At 46.6% G+C, this 23,078-nt stretch overlaps 1 protein-coding gene across 4 annotated transcripts in view; it reads right to left on the minus strand.

Moving 5' to 3' along the window:
* The window catches only part of GRIA1 (glutamate ionotropic receptor AMPA type subunit 1), a 124,626-nt gene extending 103,308 nt beyond the window's left edge, over nucleotides 1-21,318 (minus strand). For all 4 annotated transcript variants that reach the window (XM_074155588.1, XM_074155587.1, XM_074155586.1 and 1 more), the window contains exons 1-2: nucleotides 21,237-21,318; nucleotides 18,930-19,067 (exon numbers count right to left, since the gene is read on the minus strand). In XM_074155588.1, the coding sequence (XP_074011689.1) occupies nucleotides 18,930-19,067; nucleotides 21,237-21,318 (220 nt within the window). The remainder of the gene's footprint in view (nucleotides 1-18,929; nucleotides 19,068-21,236) is intronic.
* Between the last annotated feature and the right edge of the window lie 1,760 nt (nucleotides 21,319-23,078).

The raw sequence follows: 23,078 nt of genomic DNA on the forward strand, positions 1-23,078 counted from the left end.
TCTCTGTAAAAATGAAAGCAGTCTCGCAGAGAACAACCTGACTAGAGAAGATAGGTTGCTAGCAAAAAACTCCCAATACCGTGATACTATAAAATTGTAGAAGTCACTATTCCAGTACTGTCTCTGAATAATATTCCCAGTTTTAAATAAGAAAGACCTCTCCCACCTTTTCTTCCTTTTGATTTTCCCCACGAAAACCTGTATGTGAATCAAGTGTCCTTAAGATCTCTTCCCCTCTAGGTACTTTTGGTGCAAGGTGGACGCATGAAAAGACTCACACTTGTGCCATCTACAGGAAAAAGGTGATGGGAAAGGAAGGAAAGAGGCCAGATAAATCCAAGTTTTTCGTCCAATTCCTTTTATAGTCAGCCCTTGGTTGATTTATACCAGGGAACAGAAAAGGCCTAGAGGCAAGACAGCTCATCTCTCTGTGACTGAAAACACACTCCCAACCCAACTGGAGCTTGGGGAACTTGGGTGCAGGTTGCTTTTGGATTATTCTGCATGAGATTTTTTCATAAGCTTTCAATTTGAAGGCTGTTACTCATCCCTTCAGCTCATGTCACGATGAAGTCCCTTGCAGAGAACACGACCCAGAAGGAGGCTGCTCGGCATCCTATATTGTGCAATTTAATTTGGTAAATTGCCTTTCCTGCACTGGTGCTATAAGGTGCTCAGCTGGAGTCCATACACTAAATCTTGCCTCCCTGTGGAAATAGCCTGACACAGCCTCAATGAGACACTGCAAATGCAGTTCTGCTGCGAGCTCATGTTGGGAAAGTTAATACCATTTCTATCCCACATGCAGATTTCTTCTTCTGGAAAAAATAATATGGGCAGGACACAAAAGAGGCCTATGGCACCAGAATCTATAGGGGGAACTGACACAAAGCCTTCAAAGGCAGCGAGAGAATAGGTGCTTTTGAATGCATCCTGGGAGCTAGACTGTGAAAGGACAGGGAGAGGTAGGTCATTTACCCTTTCCTACACAAACAGCTTGGAAACATACTGCAAAACGTTACATCCTTAAATATCTTAACCCAGAATTGAGCGTTGGCCATGCTCTTTAAAACGACACACCGGAGGGGACAGAAGGTGCCTAGGGACCACAGAGAAGTGAGCAAGGGAATCTGGAGCAGCAGCCTCTCTGAAATGGCACACACCACCAAACACTGGCCACTGGGCAACTAAAATACTTGTTTTGCAGAGCATCCCAGAGCTCTCTTTTTCTCTCCTTCTTGCAAGTTTAATTTTAAATATACTCAATACTCAAGGAAGTGGAGGAACCAGAATCACTGCCACCTGGTAGACACCAGAATATGTCTTTTTGTCCATCATGGCTCCTTCCAAGACATCCCACAAGCACCTTTTTGCACCCTACCATCTCACATCCACAGCCACTGTTCTTCCCTCCTGGGCTGCTGCTGCTCTGTGATTTCCCTTCACATCTTGCCCCAAAAAAAAGTCCCTGATGTAGCCCCTGCCCCACAGCTCTTCCCCCACCATTTGATCTTCAGCCTTCCTCTCCTCCTGGAAGAAAGAAGCTGCACTGGAATAGGAGGACATTTTGCTGTGGTGATATTCGCCCTGCGGGTTTGGATCTGTTTCACCTGCAAGAGAACTCACCTCCCCAGAAACTGGAGGCTGCTGTCTTCAGCCAAACTTCAGCACCTCAGTCTAATCAGGAGTTTGCTCTCCCTGACAGCCTCTAATCACCAGCTAGCCAGTTTACAGAGGGAAAATTTTTATCCTTTCTGCTAGAATTCATTTTTATGACACCTACCATAAGAGACTTAAAAAAATTAGGCATTAAAATGGTTTATAGAGGGTATTTTTATAATCCACTAAGCTGTTTTCCATTTCCACTGATATGACATCTCTCAGCTATAATTTATAAATGCCATCAGTTAACAGGCACAGAATCTTATCCTCCGATTTCTCCTCTCTTATGCTTTTCCCATTTAAACTTTCTGTTAAATCTTTGCTGTGCTGCTAAATCCAGAGAGATTTGGCCATAGCTGGGGGGGAAAGAAAAGAAAAAAAAAAGAAAAAGTTTAAGTAGCTAATTAGTGTCACTGGATTTGGGGCATCCTATCGTGAGAGAATATAGAGGAAGCATGTCCTCAATAAATATTTTGGGCATTTAAACAAGGCTAATAACCCCCCCGTCACCTACACAGCAACCTCTAATATTCTCAGAAAATAAAAAGTTTTAGAGGCAGTAAGTGGCTGCTTTTGCATATAGGGATGATTAGGATATCCTATCAGGTATATTGACCTTTCAGCACATCTGACTGCCCCCACAGTTATTTTTGTTACTGATTGCAACTTAGAATGGAGTCACTCTGGCAGGCAAGACTGCATGGGTCAGGGTCCAACCTGGGGACATCCCGGGAGAAAACATTTATTTACAGCTCTCCTAGAATTCCCTTCATACTTTGATAGCACCACAGAAGTGCCAAACAATAATTATAATTCTTGCAGTAGTTAAACATTTTCTCCTTTTCTCTGCCAAGCTCAGACTGGAAAACTCCAGGCCTCGCCATGATCACTGCTACTAAATCACAGCAGGGAAAGCAAAATAGAACATACATTTCTCCTCATTTGCAACATCTCCCGCATATCTACTTTGGGTCTGCTGGGAAACTTGTATTGAGCTGCATCTAGCCTCTTGGTTATGGAAGGTACTGACTTAGAAGAAGCAAGCCCAAAGGAATTGATTTTCAGTTGCTTTAATGTGGGCATGAAGAGATCTCCTTGACTCTGTCTAGGTTTAGGATGTTCATGGTCTTCCCAGGGACTGGACAAACTCCTCAAAGGCCTGTTGGGTTTCCAGTCACCACCAGTTAAACACTTTGAGTTATCATGGGAGGGAAGTGTCCCCAAACTGCCTTCCTTACGTGGAGCGGAAAGAAAGCTTGCAAGACATGCAGAGGGAGCAAGCCACTTGCCCACTAGCTTTTTATCTGATAAAGACCTAATTTTAGTAGAGTGTTAGGCTTGCCTCAAACAAGCAGAGGATGCCTTTTAACCATTTTTTTCCTAGGGAAGTTTGTCTACAGAAAAAAGGCTTCACTCAATTGAGAGTTATCGATAATCTTTCTTCAGGCCTTGAAGACCAAAAAGGAAAATTAAGGGCACATTGAATGGAAAAGCTTCACCCACCGTGAGGCTACCTAGTGCTACACAAAAGTGAAATCAAGAGAAGCCATCCTCCTCCGTGCAGGGGTTCGTATTTTAAATGCATCTCTGTGAATTCCTTCCCATTGGGAGATTACACGCTTCCCTGCAGGCAGCGAGGGAGAAGGAGAGCTGCTTCAGTCCCTCCTCTTCCAAAGTGACTTAGTCATGTCAGTGTACATCCCCAGTACTACGTGTGTCCCATCTCTGGCAAGGCAGCACAGTGTGAAGAGTGTCAGCCAAGCTGGCCAACCATACGGGCCGAGCCTCAGTGCCACGTTTGGGGAGGAAGATGAAGATTGAGACAAGCAGGTGAATCATGCTCTTGTCACTTGGGGAGCGGAGATGAATGAGCCTACACTGCCAACGTGAAGGATATTTTCCTGCTGTCATAACAGCAATGGGAGAACAGATGGCAAATAATATGGACCACGGCCACTCAGCATGGTCCCTTGGCGCTTCCACTTTGCCGGGTTGCTCCATGACAAGTCTGCATGGAGGAAAATGTTCCCGAGGATCCTGCATGCCGAGGTACTCTCTGTTCACCCACTCAAGCACCTACATGGCCTTTACCCATATGCTGCCTGGCACTTCCAGGAGAAGAGGAGTAGTTCCCCCATCACTTCCCAGACGTCATCCCCTGCTGCTCATGTGCCAGCAGACATGGGAGAGCTCTGGGTACCCGCCAGACATCTGTCCCCACTTGCCAGGGATCTGTGGACCCTACAAAATGGGGGTCAGATTCATCAGGAAGAACAAGGACTGTAAATGTGAGCCTCAGCGAGAAAATGAGGACAATGTGGGACTGGCCAGAAAGGCAAAGCCATGTCCTCTCCCATGGGCAAGTGTTCTCTCCACTTATTTATCAACCCTGGCACATCCCCCCTTCTGAGCACCCAGCCCTATCCATCTAAATGGATGCTGCTGAATCAAAGGCGGGGGGAGGGGGCAGATATTCCCAGCATGGCTTCAGTGGTACATCATCAATGCCAGCACTTCCCACCTCCCCACCCCATCCAGTCTCACTGAAAAAAAAAATAAAAAACAGCCACCAGGATGGAAAAGTACCCCCAAACCCCCTAAGAGGTAACTTAAAGCCCCCTTCATATGCTGTCTTTCACACAAGAGAAAGGAAAGCTCCCCACAAAGCCAAGGTCTCAAAGGCACAGGTAGGTCATTTGAGGCTTGAAGTCAAAGCCTCTGTTAATGTTAGGACGTGTCTGTGAAGTGATTAGATTCCTTGCAGAAAAGCCTACATGCTCCAATGCATCAGGTGCTGCTCTTCCAGGACCTCAGACTTTGTCCTTTTTCATGCTGGTGCCTTCACTAATTGCACAGCCCCAAGGTTAGAGTGATGGGATGTAGGATCAGAGGAGACATTTCACTGCACGCTTTAGCTGCTGTCTGTGGATGGGGCCAAACTGCAACAAATGTTGATTTAAAGAACATGTTAGAGGCTGCCTCTAATGCACTTGCCACAAGCCTTCAGCTCCCATTTATCATCTGTCCCTGGTTCTACAACTTGCCTAAAACTCAATTCTCTTTTCTCCAAGACACCCTTTTCAAGACTTTTTTTTTTTGCACCATTGATATCTTAGTGTATCCCTGTGTCCCTGTGCACATTTTTTTTTTCCTCTTACTTCTCAAAAAAAGAAATGCCACAAAGAAGCCATTAAAGCTCCTCAGTAATTTGATCTTGACAGGAGATTCCTCTGACAAACCAGAAAACAAGGTGTGAGACCAATGCGAGATCCCAAAGCAAGATCTCTTTCTGAGAGAGATGCGGATCTGGGAAAGGGGATCAGCTCCCACACGAGGTATCCTACAGCACCCTGCCAAACCAAGCCAGAGAGAAGGAGATGAGTGCAGCAATGAAAGATCTGTACCCTCCACCACAGCACAGCCAGGCTGGGAGCACCCAACACTGTCCCTTCCCCTTGTCTACCCAAGCATAACAGAACCAGAAATAGCCAGAGATGGGGTGAGCGCCCCTGGCTCACCCACACACGAGCAAGAGGGAAGTGGACCATGGGAACAATCCTTTCCTACTGTGCATCAAGGTTTAGCTGCCGTTAGAGCCTGTTCTGCTAGCAGACAGCAGCATCACCACAGAACGGAAGAGCAGAAATGCACACCTTCCATGAAAACAAATAGTTGAGCTATAATCCTGCTTTTGCCTTGTTCTTTCATCAAAATAAAAAAAAAAAAGTTTGGATAAAATAAAAATCCATTAATCCTGTTTGTGCTGTGCTTGAACAAGATCCACAGTGACGCTTAGTATCACTTAGAACACACTATATCACATTTAGTTACTGATGCTCCTGGAGGAATCGGTAAACATTGAAATGCCTTTACAGATCTGATTTTTGGTCCTCGCAGACCAACAATCAAGACCCCAAATAATTGGTAAACAAATATAATGGTGAAACGCTGCTGTGAGAGCTTACTAAACTCATGGCAACAGGGAGATGCAACAGGTGAACAGCCATGAGATGGTCATGACAACTTAAGCACGGGGCTTGCAACACTTACAGGCACAGACAGGAGCAGAACAGCCAAGAGGAAAATCCTCCTGCAGGGAAGGGAAGAACAAGCGAAAAACAGGGTGGAGCATAGTGTTGCTGGGCAAAATCTGCAGGAAAGGTAAAGACAACGGCGATGGGATCACAGACTACAAAATCCCCTCGAGTGCCTTTGGATCGAGTGAACCTTCTTTAGAAAGGGCTTGATCTGCAATCCAGGAAATCGATAGTGCAGAACCAAGTACGTGTAGCCCTGATTTCCCTTCAAGCTGAAAAGATGTGTAAAAAAAACAAATCAAAATTAAGACAAATGCTGTCTTCGCTTGGAATAATTCATGAGTGCAAATTAAAGGAAGAAAAGTTAAACCACATCAACCAACTAAACATGAAAACTGAGAAAAATTGCTGCAGAGGGTCAGAGAGCTCCATTACCTGGGGGCACCCCATCTCTGATCCAAGGCTGTTGCACGCACCAGCACATCTTACCATCTCTCCTACTGACTCTGACAGCAAATTCCCTTGAACCACATGTGGAGCCTAGGATTTCAAGCAGCCAGCAGATAACAGCAGCCAAAAACACCGGTGTGAGCTCATAGATGCTGCAAGGAGTATAATTAACATGGGCTTTCATCATCTCACTGCTCTCTACAGCAAAGGAGAATTGGATTTGGAGTGTTGACATCAGACCACTCAACATCTGCACAGGAGGCCACATGGGACCCTTGTCTGGTGCATTGGACAGAGTGACAGGGAAGCACCCCTAGGCAGAGCTGCTTTGACTACAGGTCTCTGGGTGCAGAGACTTGTTTAGGGCCACAGCATGGCCCCATGACCCCTTTCCCACTGTGTAACCCCACACTTTGGGGGAGCAAATGGGCTGACATGGCAGAGGAAGTGGTACTGTGCTGAAACAGCATGAAATCCAGGCCAAGCAGCAGCAGGTGCTGATTGTGGGTGGGATATTGTGTGTGGCAGACTGAACCTGCCTGGAATTGCATATATGGGTTTCATGCACAGGGGCTGGAATAGCCTCTTAAACCTCCATTGATCAGTACTTTGGGCACAAAGAGAGAAGCAAAGGGCCCTCATTTCTCTTAAGGAATTTTTCAGAGCACGGATGCTCTCAAACTTTTCAGAGGATAGAGTGCATGTGCTGCATATCCCTCTCCCTGCCCGGGCAGTGGCACCCATGGACTGCTCCAGCTGAAGCTGGGAAAAAAATCCCATAGAGGACGGAGATTTCTTCCCAAAGATGGACTCATTGCTGGTCTCCAGGTGCCAACTCTTAAAGAAAATTCTTTCAATCTCAAACAGCATCTTTAAGAAATGATAGATCGCACTGGCTCAGAGGAAACTGTCTGCTCCCTGATAATAAATGAGTTGTTAGCAGAGGTAGCAGGCTCCCAGAACCATTTGTGATCCAAAGGACTTAACAGCTGCTTCCAGTTTTCGCAATGCCAAAACCACAAACCATGCAGACAGCAAGGGACACGGGGAAGGCAGCCTCCTGTGCCTGTCTGCTTGCTGCTCTCCCGTGGCTAAAGGGAGACTGTCAAGTGCGATTTCCTTTTGATGAAGCCTTTTTTTGATGTAAATTTGCTGTTGTTGAAAGTGAATAATTCTCTGCATTGGCTGCAGACAAGGATAGCCAGGAAAAACACTGCAAATCTCATCTCTGCACACTACACATCTGCAACACCTCTTGCAGCTCTGGACACAAACCATCATATAGCACAAGCGCCCAGAGTCCTACAGCAACGCACTCATTCCTCCCGCAGAGCTCGATTACCGCAGACAGCACTGAGACAAACACACCTTCGCCAAAGGCTCCCGCGGTCCCACCAGAGGATGCTGCTGTACCTCCATCATCTTGACTCCGATTCCCACCACCCCCAGCCTCCCCGACACTGCTCTAGATTTCACTGCCCAGCCGTGGGAGCCAAGAGGGATGAATTTTAATTTTTTTTAAATTTTCTTTTCAAAGTTGTCCTGCTCAAGTTGCTAGTTTAGATTCACACTTCTACTTTCCTTCCAGAGCCAGGCTTGAAACAGGAAACCTGACCACACATTGCTGTCACACTCCTCTGAGATTGCTGTGAAACGGCGATCAGAACTCAGGGCCAGAGCAGGGTGGGATTCAGAGTATCCCCAGGATTTTCAGGAATGTTTTGATACAGGGTTTTGCATCTGATTTGTCTCAGCTACTAAAGGATACTACTTTAGAAATTACTTTAACTAAAGAGCTTTTTTTTTTTCCTTTTTTCTATTTTTTCTCCAAAAAAGCTCACAAGATTGTTTGTTCCAGTGCCACGCAGGGTTTAGCTTTTCCCATTAGAGCTAGCTGGGATTGCTCAGTCAAATCCCTGGGTGCTATTTTGAAAATGCTACAGTTAGCATCTGAAGGCATTCCTCCCCTGATGATACCGACTCGATGATCCCCCGGAGCCTACTCCTAGGGAAAAGCAGTATCAGCCAGGAGCGTATCAACAGAAAGAGGGAGAAAGAGATCTGCTTAAAGACAGCAAAAGCAAACCTGGGAATCCTTGCTAGAGCACTGCAAACACTACTGCCAACAGTAAGCCCATGAAAAGTGAGAAACAGAAGAGTCCAAAAGGACGAGAGCATGTCTCAGGACGATGGCAGGCTCCTGTCCTTGAAGGGCCACTGCAGTACTGTACTCAAATACAGAAGGTGAACCTAAGAAGAGCAGTTTCTATGCCATGAACATATGTTTCCGTCACTTCTTAGCAATACATCAGAATAGCACAACTGCGAACTGCCAGTTTGCAACGTGATGCCTGCTTTTTATCAAAGCCTTTAGAGGCTGCTCACAGGGAACGCAGGAAAATGTTTGGTACTGCTGAGGTATCGCCTTCAGCAGAGTTTTGAGGAATTGGAAGAACATATACAACTGCAGACACTTTGGGTAGAAGTCTGTAGATGTATTACCTGTCTCTGAAGATCTCACAATAAGCTGTTTGTCATCCTGACTTCCCGTATCGATAAGGGAGATAAGCAGGCAATTCCTCCTATATTAAGATGGGTGTCGAAGACAGCTCAAAAGGATCGCTCACTGAAGACTCTCTGCTGATTACAGAGGTAACATCTATGAGTAGCTTAGATGAGGGTAACTAATCCTTAGCCAGAAAAGTCAGAGGGTACAAATTCCCTTCAAGGACCTGTTGCTTAAGAACGTTGCTATGGCATGTAAACAACGTGGCACGGGCACCCTGGGTCAAACTTGGGCTTAGCTTTTCTTCTCTCTTCCTCTGTCCCTCCACAGACATCTGGCAAGGCAGAACTAACCTGGGAAGCATGCAATTCGGTTGCTTTACCTGGTGTTCACAGAGGAAGGAAAAGTTCAATTAGGGGAAAGTGCATCCAGCATTTGTACTGTGAGCACGTGTAAGGACTTCACTTTGAGAACAAGCTTTGGTAGGCTGAAGCTCCCCAAGCAAAGAGAAGTTTGGGAATAGTCTCTTAACTCACAGCTGCTATCTGAGATGCTGTGAGTTGGTTTTTCTATTTCATCCTGACTCTTAAGCCTCACTAAAACTGTGACAATGCTTGAACAGAGTTTTCTCTTTGACAGAGCAAACCTACACCCCAAACCAGTGCTGGTAACTCCAGAACAAGAGGTGATATGGGTGTTTTGGGGAAGGGCTCATCTCTAAAGGTGTATGGTTGTTCTGGCAGCAGGGGTGGAAATGCAGGAGCTATCTTGCCTACTACCTGGGGGCTGCATAGTGAACTCACTGCCTCCTAACTATTGGCACCTAGATGTGGGGATGTCTGGGAACATGAAGAGCTGGTTTCCTAGTCTGCAGGTAACTGTGAATGGCTGACCTCCTGCAATCCCTGGGCCTCTGTGGGTTTCTGTGGGTTCAGGAGAGGTGCTGGTATCTGCTCCATCTGAGGTCTTTGCTGAGTCTGGCACACAAGGCTGGAGGATGTTACGATATAGATGACTCAATGTTAGACATTTGCCTGAGTTCATCCACACATTTCTTGCAGGTTCCCAAACAAGTGATGACTCTTAATGCCTGCCAGCCTAGGCTAATCCAGGTCCCCAGCAAGGCTCCCCTCTCCCAAAACCTCTCCCTTTGTTGTCCCCACAGGAGAGGAGCGCGGGGACTCCCAGATTACCATCCCCACACCTCAAAGCTGCAGTCAGTGGCTTTTGGTTGACACAACCATAATGAGCTGAGCAGAAAAGACCCCAGAACGAGGACAGGCTGGAAGACTGAATTAATTCTGATTAAATCCGTGAAATGCACTCAGCTCTGCCTTTGCTCAGGATGGACTAGGGACAGCTGCTGCGCCCGACTGTTTTTCTGGGACAGTGAACTGGAAACGGCATCGCTGCACGGGCTGTGCCGCAGCTTGCTTCCCCGTCCTTGTCTGCAACAGCAATGTCCCCTTGGCCCCTTCCCCCACTGCAGCCGTATGCTGTTCGGCTTTCTATTACTTCCTTCGGTAGTTCATTAAAGACATTAATCACCTTCTGCACAAAGACATTTCTCCTGAACTCCCTGCAGGCCAGGCCTCTTTCTCAGCTGCGGCTCCGTTGGCTGCTCCAGCCCTTTGCGGGCACGGTGCTGGCGGCCCAGACCTGTCCCCGCTCCCCGCTGATCTGGGTCCCTGCTAGACACTGATCGGGTTGTTACCCCCAAGCCTCACCTGCCACATGTGCTCCAACAAGAGCCTCCTGTCCAGCTAACCTTCGCCCCACCGTGGTCTACATCTCAGCATTTGTTGTCTGCCTTTGCTCTAGCCAAACAGTCCTATCTCAGGACCAACACATAGCCACCCACTCACGTGCATCATGCAATAACCCATATAGAAAAGGCACATGCTTATCATGCAAGAAGTGTGCTGCATAAGGCTGACCGAGGGGAAAGCACAGTGGCAGGTTGGGACTGTCGCAGCAGCAGCAAGAGGGCTGCAGGCTGTGTTAGACACACTGGTAGTTTGCAATAACCACCCCATGCAGGGGATTCCCTGCCCTAAGCCCCCAGGTTTGGCTCTGCAGCAGATGCAGCAAGGAAGAGCTACGATGCTGGCCAGATGGGAGACATTAGCGGTCTCCAGCTCACATTTGGACAGGAAGAGGAAGAGCCCTCTGAAAGCAAAACCTCCCCAGGCTTAGGTAAGGGCTGAAAAGAGAGACAAGGGAAAACTCCAGCTACAGCATGTCCATGGCCCCTCTGCTGCCTGTCCCCTTCTCCAGGGACTCCTGACCCAGCATTTCTCCATCCTCCGTCCCTGTGTGTGCTCTCTGTCGGACTTTGCTCGCCTGTGCTCTCCCCAGGAGCTCCCACGCCTGGGTGGTAATTTTTTCTGCTGCTCACCTGCCAGAATAGCAACACCGTCCTCCTTCTCAGGGACGGCGCTGAATGGCGTGTAGGTGCTGCATGGCAGGAAAGCTAACAAGGCTCGGGGCACTCAGGGGATGTCAGCAGGCCAGCGGGAGAAAAACCACATCTGAATCAGTGTAGTCACTGATGTTTTTTGCTCATTGAAGCTTTGCAAAGATCAAAGCAAAATGTTTGGGAGGGTGGGGAGGTGAGAAATAGCCCTCCCTTTCATGCGAGATCCTTCCACGCTGCATCCATATTACCTACAGCGGTTTCTGTATCTTTCCTCCGACCCTCCAGCCCTCAACCTTTCATCTCCCTCCCACTTCATCTCCATTAGCATAGTTACAGGACCTCGCTTATTAAATCAAAGCCAAGACTCCTACAGCATATAGAGAGACGCAGACACATATGCTATATCCACACGAGAATCCTGCCATCAGTTGTACGTCACATCTCAATCTTAGACATCAGTTGTTTCCTTTTGCACTCTCCCACTCTGTCTAAAACAAATAACACAGAAGATAATTTCTTCCTAATATCTATTCTAAATCTCCCCTCTTTCAGTTTAAAACCATTACCCCTCGTCCTATCGCTCCACTCCATGATAAAGAATCCCTCCCCATTTCTCCTGTAGACCCCCTTTAGGTACTGGAAGGGGCTATAAAGTCTCTCTGGAGCCTTCTCTGCTCCAGCCTGAACAACCCAAACTCTCTCACCCTGTCATCATAGCATAGGTGCTCCAGCCCTCTGATCATCATCAAAGAATGAAAAGACCCTCTTGAAGAAGTCAAGATATGGCAATTTGTAGCTGTTACTTGCCTCTTCATTGCCTCTCACTCGTACTTCCTCAAGGGATCAATCAAGTCCTGTGATGCATAAGCACATCTCCTCCTGAACTGCAACCCTGGGCGAGGGTTGGCAAGGGTGTGATTTGCAGAGAATAGGGAAAATAACTGATCCACATTAATAAAAAGAATAACATTGCTGGGGTTTTATGTTCTTTTGTGTTGTGGTGTGATTTATTTTTTTTTTTAAGAATGCCCCAGAGGGAACAAGTGGGTCTCGTTGCTAAAGGGCAGCATGAGAAAATCAACTAGGGACTCGTTACTGTGTAAGCTAATGAGCGGCCAGTTCAGCAGGTGAGCAGGGAACAGTTTCTGCCAGATAGCATGCTGTTATTATTCTAATAATTCGGTATTATTTTGAAATGTTTTTTTGCTGGGATGATGGTGGATTGCTAATGGCTCAGTTCAGCCCCTGTTCTGCATCTTGTCTAATACCTGACTTCCTCAGGAGTCCTTGTAACCTCCTAAAGGACATCCCGTGCTCTACCAGACAGCACTTTTCACAGGGAAAAACGTTACCCTATTTCAGTTCTACACAACTAAAGGCAAAGAAGTAAAACCCCATCTCTCTTTAAAGGAATGCAGTTGAAATAAATGCATCTTTGTCTTCAGACTTGTGTTAATACCGCACCCCGGAGAATTTGGATCTGCAGAATATTAAAGTCTCCCTGACTTATTGCCTCTTTAAGGAGCATGTTGATTTTGTGTTTGCTCTGAGCTCCACGTGTTACTGAAGCTAACCGGGACAGTTTCCATTTCCACTGGCAGAGAACTGTTGCCTTTGGGGCCCTAACCCTATTACGGGAAATGTAAACGTATATATCTAAAATTCCCACTAGAGTTTTGGAAAGGAACAGCATGCTTCCCCATGCTGCCTTCCTTGCAGCCACATGAAGATTTCCACTCTCACCTTGCTAATAAGTCAAAAAATAAAACCTGTGTGTTTCCGGCTTAGTAGGATCCCTATTCACATAAAAAAGCTTTATTTTTAGAGAAGAAAGGATAAGCTGTGAGTGAAAACTGTGACTGTCACACAATGGACAGGTCTGGCCTCTGTTGCTCACTGTTTCTCAAATCCCTTTTCTGTCTACTGCAGAACCCAAATTTTACTTCTTCAGTCAGTGTTTTTTTTTTTTGGCTTGTCACCAACAAGTATTTGGGATCCTTTCCAGATGAGAAGCTAGATTTACAGGTGTAAAATTCCCCTTATTCTACTTCTGATTTTTTCCTAATTGCATCACATCGGCTTTTCTCCCCGGGGACCACTCCCACAGCACAGGATCAAAAATTAAATACATAAAAATAGTCACTCAAAGAATAAGTGCCCCCATGCCCTTTGGAGAGAAATGGACACACAAGATTGGGGGAAACCCATTCCTGACACTTGACAAGCTCGGCCAGCCTCTCGGCAGGGCTGCCTTCGCCGAATGACAGTGGAGCCCCATCAATGTCCCCGCTGATTATATTGGCCCGTGTTCACCCAAGGCTCTCTGTGCCCAGGTCCGTGAAGGCAGACAGACAGCCTGACCTGTCCTGGCAGCCATAGCTGAGGAAATAGCTCAGCACTCATCTTTTAAATGCTTTTCCTTCTTGGGGAAAGCACAGGGGATGAGCTCCCACCTTCTTCAGCAGCAGCTGAGACTGCCAAGCACCCAGTGCTCACCCCAGACCCTCCGCAGAGAGACCTTGGATACAGGAGGCTGATGTCACCCCCAGGACCCACTCCCTCCTGTTTGGCAGGATTTCACCCTTCAGCACCCTCCTTAGGGCTGGACCTGACTCTGTAAGGTGCTGGCACCTCACTAAACAGACATGCAATTACTAGAAAGCTACAGCCCATCCCTGCCAGAAACTGTGCATCCTTAACCTCAATTTGATCTAATGTGAATTGATGATCTGTGATTCATCTGCCTGCATCACATCTTTTCCTATTACAAAATCTAAGGAGATGTATTTCCTTGTAGTAACTATGTTGTATTAATCAGACTGCATCTGATCATTAAATCCATGTTTCTTTGTCCTAAGTCACATTAAATAGTCATAGCTAGCATCCTGAGCTCTACAGGGGAAAAAAAAAAATCCCAAAGCATTTACATGACATTTCTGACACTCTGAAAATAAAAACAAGTCTACCAACACCACAACAATTACATACTATTACAGGTCTGGGTTTATTTAGATTGTGGAAGTTTAATTATAAAAATTGCATTTTAATTGATTGCTGCTGGAATAATTATAGCAGCACCTTTCCAAGAAATAGCGACCATCATATGTTTGTCAACAAAGCTTCCTTTAAATTCAACATGCAATAATTGTTTAATTAAGACAAATTTAGATCCTCATTTGAGAACATTCAAATGTTTGCCTATTCCTTCCTGTCTCTGAGAGGTAATTTAAGAGATAAAAAGCAATCTCCAGAAATACTCTCTCTATATACATAAGTCTCCAAGAAGAAGAAAAAGAAATACTTCATTTTATAGCTGATCTGGATCTAAGCTTGCTGCTATTGATAAGAACATAGGCACAGAGTGAGTGATCGCTACAAATCCCTCTCTAATTGGTGCTGGGAGGCCTTCATAAAATATGAACAGGCTCCAAACTACATGTTAATTTTCTAATATGTAGAACAGATTCAACTGCTGATATTCTAGTAGCACCCACAGCCCATATTCAGTATGAGGATCCCACAGTACCTGTAGCTGTGCACAAATGGAAGGAGAGGGATAAAAAATTTATGTTTTTCAGCCTCTTTACAAGTTTTCTTGCAGCTGCAAGATCCTGCTGCTATCCTGTGCAGACCTCCGTGTTTCATGTGTGCAGCTCCTGAATGTCCCTTCTCAGTAGCCCAACACCTAAGGACACAAAAAAGGTGATGGCTGCACCAGCAAAGCTACAGGGCTCTGTGCTGAATGGAGGTTTTTTTTAATCGCTGATCAGCCCTGAAAAGTGGTCTGAGTTTTGCAGGGACAGATTTACCAAGCTGGTGACTCACCTTCTGCAAGCACCACTCAACAGGGTATGTCCCCCAGGTCACTGCCAGGGAAATTCTGTCGCTGAGCCATAGTCTTCCCTGGGCAGCAAAAGCAACCACCGCCGTCTGCCTGATGCTGCCGGGCTCTCCTGGGGACTCCGGCCAGAGGCTGAAAGCAGGAGTTTCTGCACCACAAATTAAATAAAGCTAAGGAGCCTGGGCTGAAGCAACTCATATCCCCTGAGGAGTTGGGCTATGCACAGGATGGGGATGTGCACTACGTGTGCACAAATAGAGGCTGAGGCGAAGAATAAGAGAAAACTATTCCCAGCACTGGTTGTCTCAAGTAAGCAGACTCTCATCCCTCTGCTGCTAACAGGACACAGTGCTTATGTCCAGCACGGATCTCCCAGGGATAGGAATCTGCATCTCTCTCCTAAGCTTCAGCCCTCCTGTGCCCTTGCATCTGGCACAGAGCATCCCTCTTCCCACACCTCTCAGCTCTGACCTGCAGCATCCCCTGCCACATTTGGTGTGCCCTGAGTGCAGTCATGGCAAAACCCAGCAAGGCAGAGTTTGCTGGTGACTGTCGTGAGGCTGTAAAGCTCTTTTCTAAACATGGCTGAAGACAGAACCTGTGAATACGTCTTTAAAGTGGATCAGAAGGGTTTTGCTCTGCTATGTCACTAGGCAAACCTTTCAGCTACGCCACACCATCATTTTACCCTTTCTAGTCACCTGGAACTGCTGCATGCTTCTGCTGAAGGAAGGACTCTAAATTTACCTTCCCCCCTGGCCTTTGAAGATACGGCACAAAAATATAAAGTCTCCTAACCTTTAGTTAAGAACTCTCAAAGCAGCAGGTGTGTGTTTTCACACTGGTAAGCCACACCATGCACCCAGCTGCAAACACAGAGCCTGTTCATTACCATTTATTCTGTGGGATGGAATGAATTCAGGGAGATAATTCAGTTATTTAAACGCGCCCATGTATCAGTGATGCAACAACATTAGCATCAACCACACACATGAAATACAAGGTTACCACACATTGTATCTGCTACCTATTTTTGCTTTCTTAATGGTTATGGTTTGCTTAAAATCGTAGTGTGCTGATGTGTTATGCATAGGGACCGCAGGACCCGTAGATCGACGCTGCCCCACACAGAGGTATTCACAATCACCGCCTAACAATAAAAAGTCCGCAACTGGAAGCACCAGAAATGTGAAAGTTATTGCTGGGCTGTCACAGCGACAGCCCAGCGACAACAGCAGCCTCCTGATATTTTACAGATTTATCACTTTCATGAATATTATTGTTACCAATTTACGATCATCACTGGCACATCATTAGCAGCTCCCTATCACTGTCACCTGTGCACAAACGGGTGCGTCTCATACTGTAAATTCACCCACTGTCACACCAAAGCTTGCTCCTCCTAACTGGTAAGCAGATATATGTCAGGCAGAGGTAGACGGTGCCACAGCTGATGCTGAAATACATTTTGCATACGATCTCCTTAGACAGGGTGCTGTCATTTTGCTGCAGTTCATCCTGCCACTTCAGCATCGCCCTGCAAGCTGCCCAAAAAGGCTTTTTGCTTCTGCCATCACCACTGATTCTTAATATATATTCTGTATTTTGAACGGTGCTGCTTCAGGCACTTGCCATAAGGACTACATTTAGCACCTGAGGCCAGACCCTAGCACAAGCCAGGACTTACCAGAGAGCTGGGACCTACTAGTCTTCCTCAGATGTCCTGTTGGAGACCCTGAGAGGGACAGCACCAGGTTCACAGGGTCCAAACACCCTTGACTTAACCATCAGAGAAACAGGTAATGCCAATGACAAAGGAACGCTGTGTTCTCTATCTCCATGGGAACAAAAACTGGTACTTTTAACTGGTAGCATGGCCAGTCTTTTCTCAGAAGATAAGGACCACTGCGTGGGCAGGGTTTTTATTCTCTGTAAATAAACAGATCTTTCTGCTGATATCTAGCCTTAGCAACTGGGAACAGAATTTGCTGGAAGATGAGGAAGGAGATAATTCCTGGCAAAAGTTTCACTCCAGCCCTAGAGTACTAAAACCAGGTCTTCCAACAGCCGGTGTTTTTTGGGTTGGGTTTTTTTTTTTTCCCTAGGGTACATGGAATAACACCTTCTTTTGTGCTTACAAAACAAGTGCTGCCTTCCATAGTCTGGAAGAACTTAGGAAGTTTTTAATTATAAGAAAAGAAAAATGAGGACAAGTGAAGTTGGACTGTGCGGAGTGCTCTGCTGGTCTGATCTAGGACAATGTGCCCTACATAGAGCTCAAATATAACATCCTTTGGGAGACTGTCTTGCTTCCATTCAGCTTTTGTGAGACCACCCCCACCCCTGTGGTACTAATGACGGATTTCTGAAGCACAACTAGTATCGTGATCTTGCTATCAACGCTAATGCTGTAAACAAAATCATTAGTGGCAGGCGTAGAGAGGGAGGGAAAACTATGCGCAGATGGAGAATTTATTCTAGTGATATTCTTGCAGTTTCTGCTTTCTTCCTGCTATCAGCACTGAAATAGCTCATCCCCAGCCACAGTCAGCAACTCTACCCCAGGTGGGTGATGGTTTCCCTTGATAGATACAAGGGCTGTATTTTTTCTTCTATTTGGCTAGTTTTCCTGCCGAGGAAGTGCCATTGGACTGAGCTGAAATAGTTGCTCTTCCTTGATGGAAACCTTGTAGTTGGCAAATAGAAGCATATTAAGGAAAATAGAAAATCTTTAGATGTGTCATTAGACACTCCAATGAAAGTGTGGACAAATTATTACTTCTCTCTCCTACATCATAATGGCCACAAAATTCCTGCAAACTTGCATTTGCAAACCCTCCAACAGAAAAAAATCAGAACTACCATTTTTTTTTCTTCAAAGAGCCTTGTTAATTCTCCCTCTGTACCTTCCCGGTTCTTTTTGCAGAAAAGCATTTTTCCCTTCTATGTATTTCTTAGCAGAGAGAACAGTCCGTGTCCACCTCTACCCCACTGCCCACACGACTAAACTGCAGAGAGGATGTTTTGGTGAATCAAAAGGATGCTACGGATGTGAGCCAACAACAAGCCAACAGGCTCTATAAAGGGAAGGGTTCCTCCTGTCCCTCCTGACGGTCCCCATACACACACACAGGCTTAGGGAGTGAAAGCAGTGTCTGACACCAGGTCAAGCCGAGAAATTCTGTGTGTCGCATCCCAGTGGCGCGAGCCTTTCGTGCACAGCACCACACTGCTCGTTCCAAGAGAAGCAAATGCTGCAACAGCCCCTACTGCAAATGCAGGGCTGGGTTTATAATATATATCATATTATCTATAATTTATCATATAAAACTTTATCATATAACATGAACAGCACAGCTCATGTGCTGTGCTTTAGCAGGGTACAAATATACCCTCACATCAACCCTGTGGTGCAAATTCAGTCTTTGATACTTGTTTTTAAAGCCAATGATTTTGATGGTTCTTGAAACTAGAACTCTCATAGCTCTCTGTCATTATTAGGCATGCTCCTTATTGTGGATCTGGACTCCACTTGCATCAAGCTGCTGTTCTCTGCTAGGTCTTTCTTAAATTCTAAGGACAGATGGCTAAACTGGGGCTGGAGAAGAAGTTGTTCACACTAAACAGAGACTTCTGTGCACCTCGTGGGTGGAAAGGGGTGTCTTTGTTGTACATCACAGCTATAGGAAATTCGGGAATGAAACCTCAATGTAATGAGTCGGGTAGGGGTTAGAGAAACAAGAGGAAATGAATTGTTGGGGGTTTTATAACACTTTGGAAGCAATGAAAGAGCAGATGCAATAGATGCAGAATAACTGCAGCACTACCTCACCCCTATATCTTAGCACAAAGCAAAATGATTCATAAATCCTTTGCCCGTGTGTTCAGGGTTGTCTTGCATGGACCTTAAAGGAGTCGCACATTTGGAGCAAGATGTCTCATATTTCAGACACAAAAAAACAGTCAGAAATAAAGAAATGAAAGTAAGAGAGCACGGCCAATGCCGCTACTTACAGGTGTATGTCATTTCAAAGCTGTCACTAATGTTCACAATGTCGATCTGGGGAAGGAGCTTAGGGGGTTCCGTGAGCTGAGACAACGCAAACCTAAAAGCCGCATGTTCCTGGGACTGTTGATTAGGAAATAACCCCCCTGGGGAGAAAAATAGAACAACAAGAAGAAAGGTCTTAAGCACACCTGTATTATCAACCTATTCAGTCCAAAATACTCCTTCGAGCAGAGGCTCCAGCTCCAGGGATTGCCTCTACACTCCAAAACCCTCCAGCACACAAGACTTGGGGGGTTTCATGCTGTCTGGGGACAGGCTGGGAGCAGAAAACCTTTCCAGCCTGTGCATTGTGTAATGCTGGGATCACATATAGGATCCCTGATGCATCCCTGGGCCTGGCAGCCTGTGGGGTCAGGATGAACCACAGGGTTCGGCTCAACTCCTCAGCCTCCATTACTTTAAGCAAGCGAAACGGAAGCGCTGCCAGTGTTACTTTTATACAGGGGGAACCAGAGTCTTTCTTCCACCTCCTCTCACTTGTAATTAGGCTCAGTTTAAACCCTGCTGACTTTGAGGAGGGGTTTGCCCCTGAAGGAGTTCAGGGATTCACCCATGCTATGGGACTCCAGGGTACGGGGTAGACCAGCTGAGCCTGGCCCAATAGGTGCAAGGCTGGGTGGATGGGGACAGGGCTGTGAGAGCTGGAGTGACGTGGGACCCATGGCCAAACACTTGCTGCTGCTGGAAGTTTGGTGCATGGAAAAACCTTGAATTTAACAGGTGACAGTGACCAGACTTAAAGAGGGCAGGAAATCAAAAGCTTGACCCTCAAAGGGATTGATCTGAGCTGTACAGACAAGCCCAGAGCCACAGGATGATACAAATACAATAGGAACTGGGACCAGCCTGGACCCAGACTCAGAGTCTTTCTCCCCCCACAGACCAGGAATGAACTGCTGCGATAAGCCGGCCCTAGGAAAAGTTTGCTGCTGCTCTCCCAGCAGGAAACTTGGCTTGCAGCAGATCCCTTCACAGCCTCCAGAAAGATGCTATTAAATTCAGACCGTCTTGTAATCTAGATGCATTTAAAGGGAGCACTGTTATTGGCATTTTGCAGGTAGGGAAACAAAGCGCTTGGCAACAAGGTGGAATTAAAATAAAGAAGCAGAAAGTATCAATGCCCACCCTCCGGGGCAGATGGCCTGGAGAAGAAACAAATGTGTGGAGACCTGCTATTAACAGCACTTTGCCCATCTTTAGTATAGAGGGCATCTCCTTGTTGCGTGGAGAGCGCTATTTGTGCACGAACATTACTCCCCCCCCCTTCCTCCCACCCCCAGCCTAATCACGGGTGTCAGAGGAATAAGATGCTAGTAACCGAGTTAAGCTAGTACATGTGTTTGTTTAAAGGGAAAAAAATCTGGGATGTTGCACAAATTCAGGGTAAAACGGAGGCAGGAAGGGAGGGAGACAAGGATGCAGCATCAACAGCAATAAAAGCACCGATTGTGCAGCTGGACTCAGGCAGGAGTTGCTTCAACTTGGTGGATTAGCAATTGATTGGCATTGTAAAGAGAAGGGAGGTGGGAAAGAAAACCGGCATGCAAGGGAAGAGAATTTGGGGCTAGGCTACAAACCATCATCAATAAAGATCAATGGGAGAGTAATAATAAACCTGGGGAGGGAGGGAGGCAGAGAAGCACTGAGAAGTTACAGCAAGGGAGAAAGGAATCAAACAGGCACTGCTGATGCTCAGGGGAAGCAAGTAACACGAAATGAAAAGAGACTTCAATGGAAAATCTTCCTCCAATAGCTCTGCCCTTATTCTTCAGCAACAACAACAGAGAGCGCCTGTTTGTTACCTCTCGTCCCAGTTACCTACAGATGAGAGCATCCTCACAAAAATGTATAATGCAACCGCTGATTTTGCAAATGCAGCAATGCACAATGGCAGCCCAGGCATTTCTCAGAGCATGAAACAGATTATTTTTTTTTCGTACTTCCTCCATTTCAGAGGCACTTTTCTCCCTCTGTGTTGGTGTGTGTGCAGGCATTTATTCCCAGTCTTCCCCTCCCCCAAAGCCAAATTGATACAGCTCTGCTCTTGCATCTCTGCTGGTACCAACGCACAAATCCAGCCCTCGCGGTTCACCCCCTGGGTGTCTCACACACACACATATACACACACACACACACATATTTTACCTTTGCAAGCAAATGAAGGGGTCAGTTTTGCCCCACCGCCCCCTCTCCACCCCTACCCACTTGCCGGGGAACGTCGCTTCACAAACGGCCCCGAGCTCTGCACTCACCTATCTGGATATTGTTGGGGAAATTGGCCCCTAACACCGCCCCTAGGAAACTGGTGCAGAAGAAGGCAAAAATGTGCTGCATATTCCCTTTTGCATTGGCGAAAAAGAAGCCCAGTTCCAAGCATAGATTTGATTTTTCCCCCGCTCTGCTCTCTTTAGCTGCCTCTCTCGCCTCCCCTCCGCTGCGCCTTCGGGGTTGCGCGTCTCCCTCGCTCGGAATCCAGCGCTGAGACTGCTGCTTAACACCGCCTGGCAGCAGGATTAACTGAGCCCCGTGAGAAAGAAAGAGAGCCCGCTCCTCATCCACATCCCTCCCCCGCCACACACAACACACGCACACACCAGCCGCTTCCACCCAGCTCATTCGCCTTCTCCCACTTGGGAGCTCAACAGCTGGGTACCGCATCCCCCCCGCCCTCCTCGCCCCAGTTATTCCCCCCGGGGGGTCCTGGCTGGGGTCTCCAAGGGTGATTCCTACCTACCCCTAAATTCCTGGCTTTCCCCCTCCACTTCTTTTGGCAGGAGCTAGAAGGAACCTGCAAATCAGTAGGTGGCAAACTCCTCTAGAGAAAGGACTTAAACTCCTCTGCCTCTGATCCATCGCTTCCCAACCTGGGCTCTCACCCCTGGGTCCAGGAGTTGAACAGGTCAATACCCCCGCTCATTAGGGTAGTGAAAAAGGGACATATTCTGCAAACATGCCTTGGGAGGAATGATTTCAGAGCAACAGACAAGCGATCCCAATGGATGAGAAAAGGAAACCCCCAGCACCAACTTTCTTCTTGATTGTTCCTGTCCACCGTTAACCTTTGAGGCTTTTCACCCCTGAACTTGATGAGGAGGAATCTGTGCTCACCAGCACCATCAAATAGTGCAGGCTTCTGAAATTAGGCAGTTATTTTAGCCTGGATCATTATAGGAGCTGTTTTGTGGCAGTTCTTGTGAGATTGGAGCTTATTTGACCATAAGCAGCTTTGCTCAAAACAAAAAGGGGGTGGAAATCAATAAAAGTAACAATGATAAAAACCAGCTCCTAGGCACAACTTGGGATTTAGAAATACTTGAAGAAGAACTGCTGTGAACACAGAGCCGTAACCACCTCAGAGAGCAGAGAAAATTCACACATTCCCCTCTAAAACGCAAAGTCCCAAATCAAACTTGGGACGTCTTGTGCCAGAATCTGAATGCCTATGTCCAAGCACACAGATACTGTCCTTACCATTTGCAGCCTGAATACGCACAAGGTGTAAATAGCAGAGAGGAAACAGAAAGAAAAAATGACATTTGTGGCAGAATTAGAAATAGGACTCAGATGTCCTCTGTCCTGGTTTGGTGCAGGGTACCTTGCCCTGGTCCCCACTCGCCATCTCAAAAAGCACGTGGTTAAATTGGAAGAGAATCAAAGAGTGGTGACCAATGTTCAAAGGTCAGGAATTGCTCCTGTGTGAGGAACCATTGGACAGATGAGAACCCTATAGTGGCACAATTGAAATTGGATGTGACCAAAGCCTACAAAATCTGCAGTAGCACGGAGACATTCCCTGTTAGTAACAGGGCCCAGGTGTGACATAACTTTATGATGCAGGATCAACACTATTCTTCCTATCCTCAAGCCTTTTATGAACACAATAGTCTTGAAAACAGAGATAGTAGCATCATTTGTTGGCAGGTCCTCTACTTCCTCTGAAAGAGATGTACTACAGGCTTTTTCCCCCCTTCCTGCCAGCTGCAACAGAGTCTTGGGTAGAGCAGCATCATACACGGTCATGCACTATATTCACAGTCAAACACAACAATGACTGGAAAATCACCTCTCATGTGGCTAAGATCACAGGCTCTGAG

This window comes from Numenius arquata, chromosome 11, assembly GCF_964106895.1.
Source record: "Numenius arquata chromosome 11, bNumArq3.hap1.1, whole genome shotgun sequence".
Lineage (NCBI taxonomy): Eukaryota > Metazoa > Chordata > Aves > Charadriiformes > Scolopacidae > Numenius > Numenius arquata.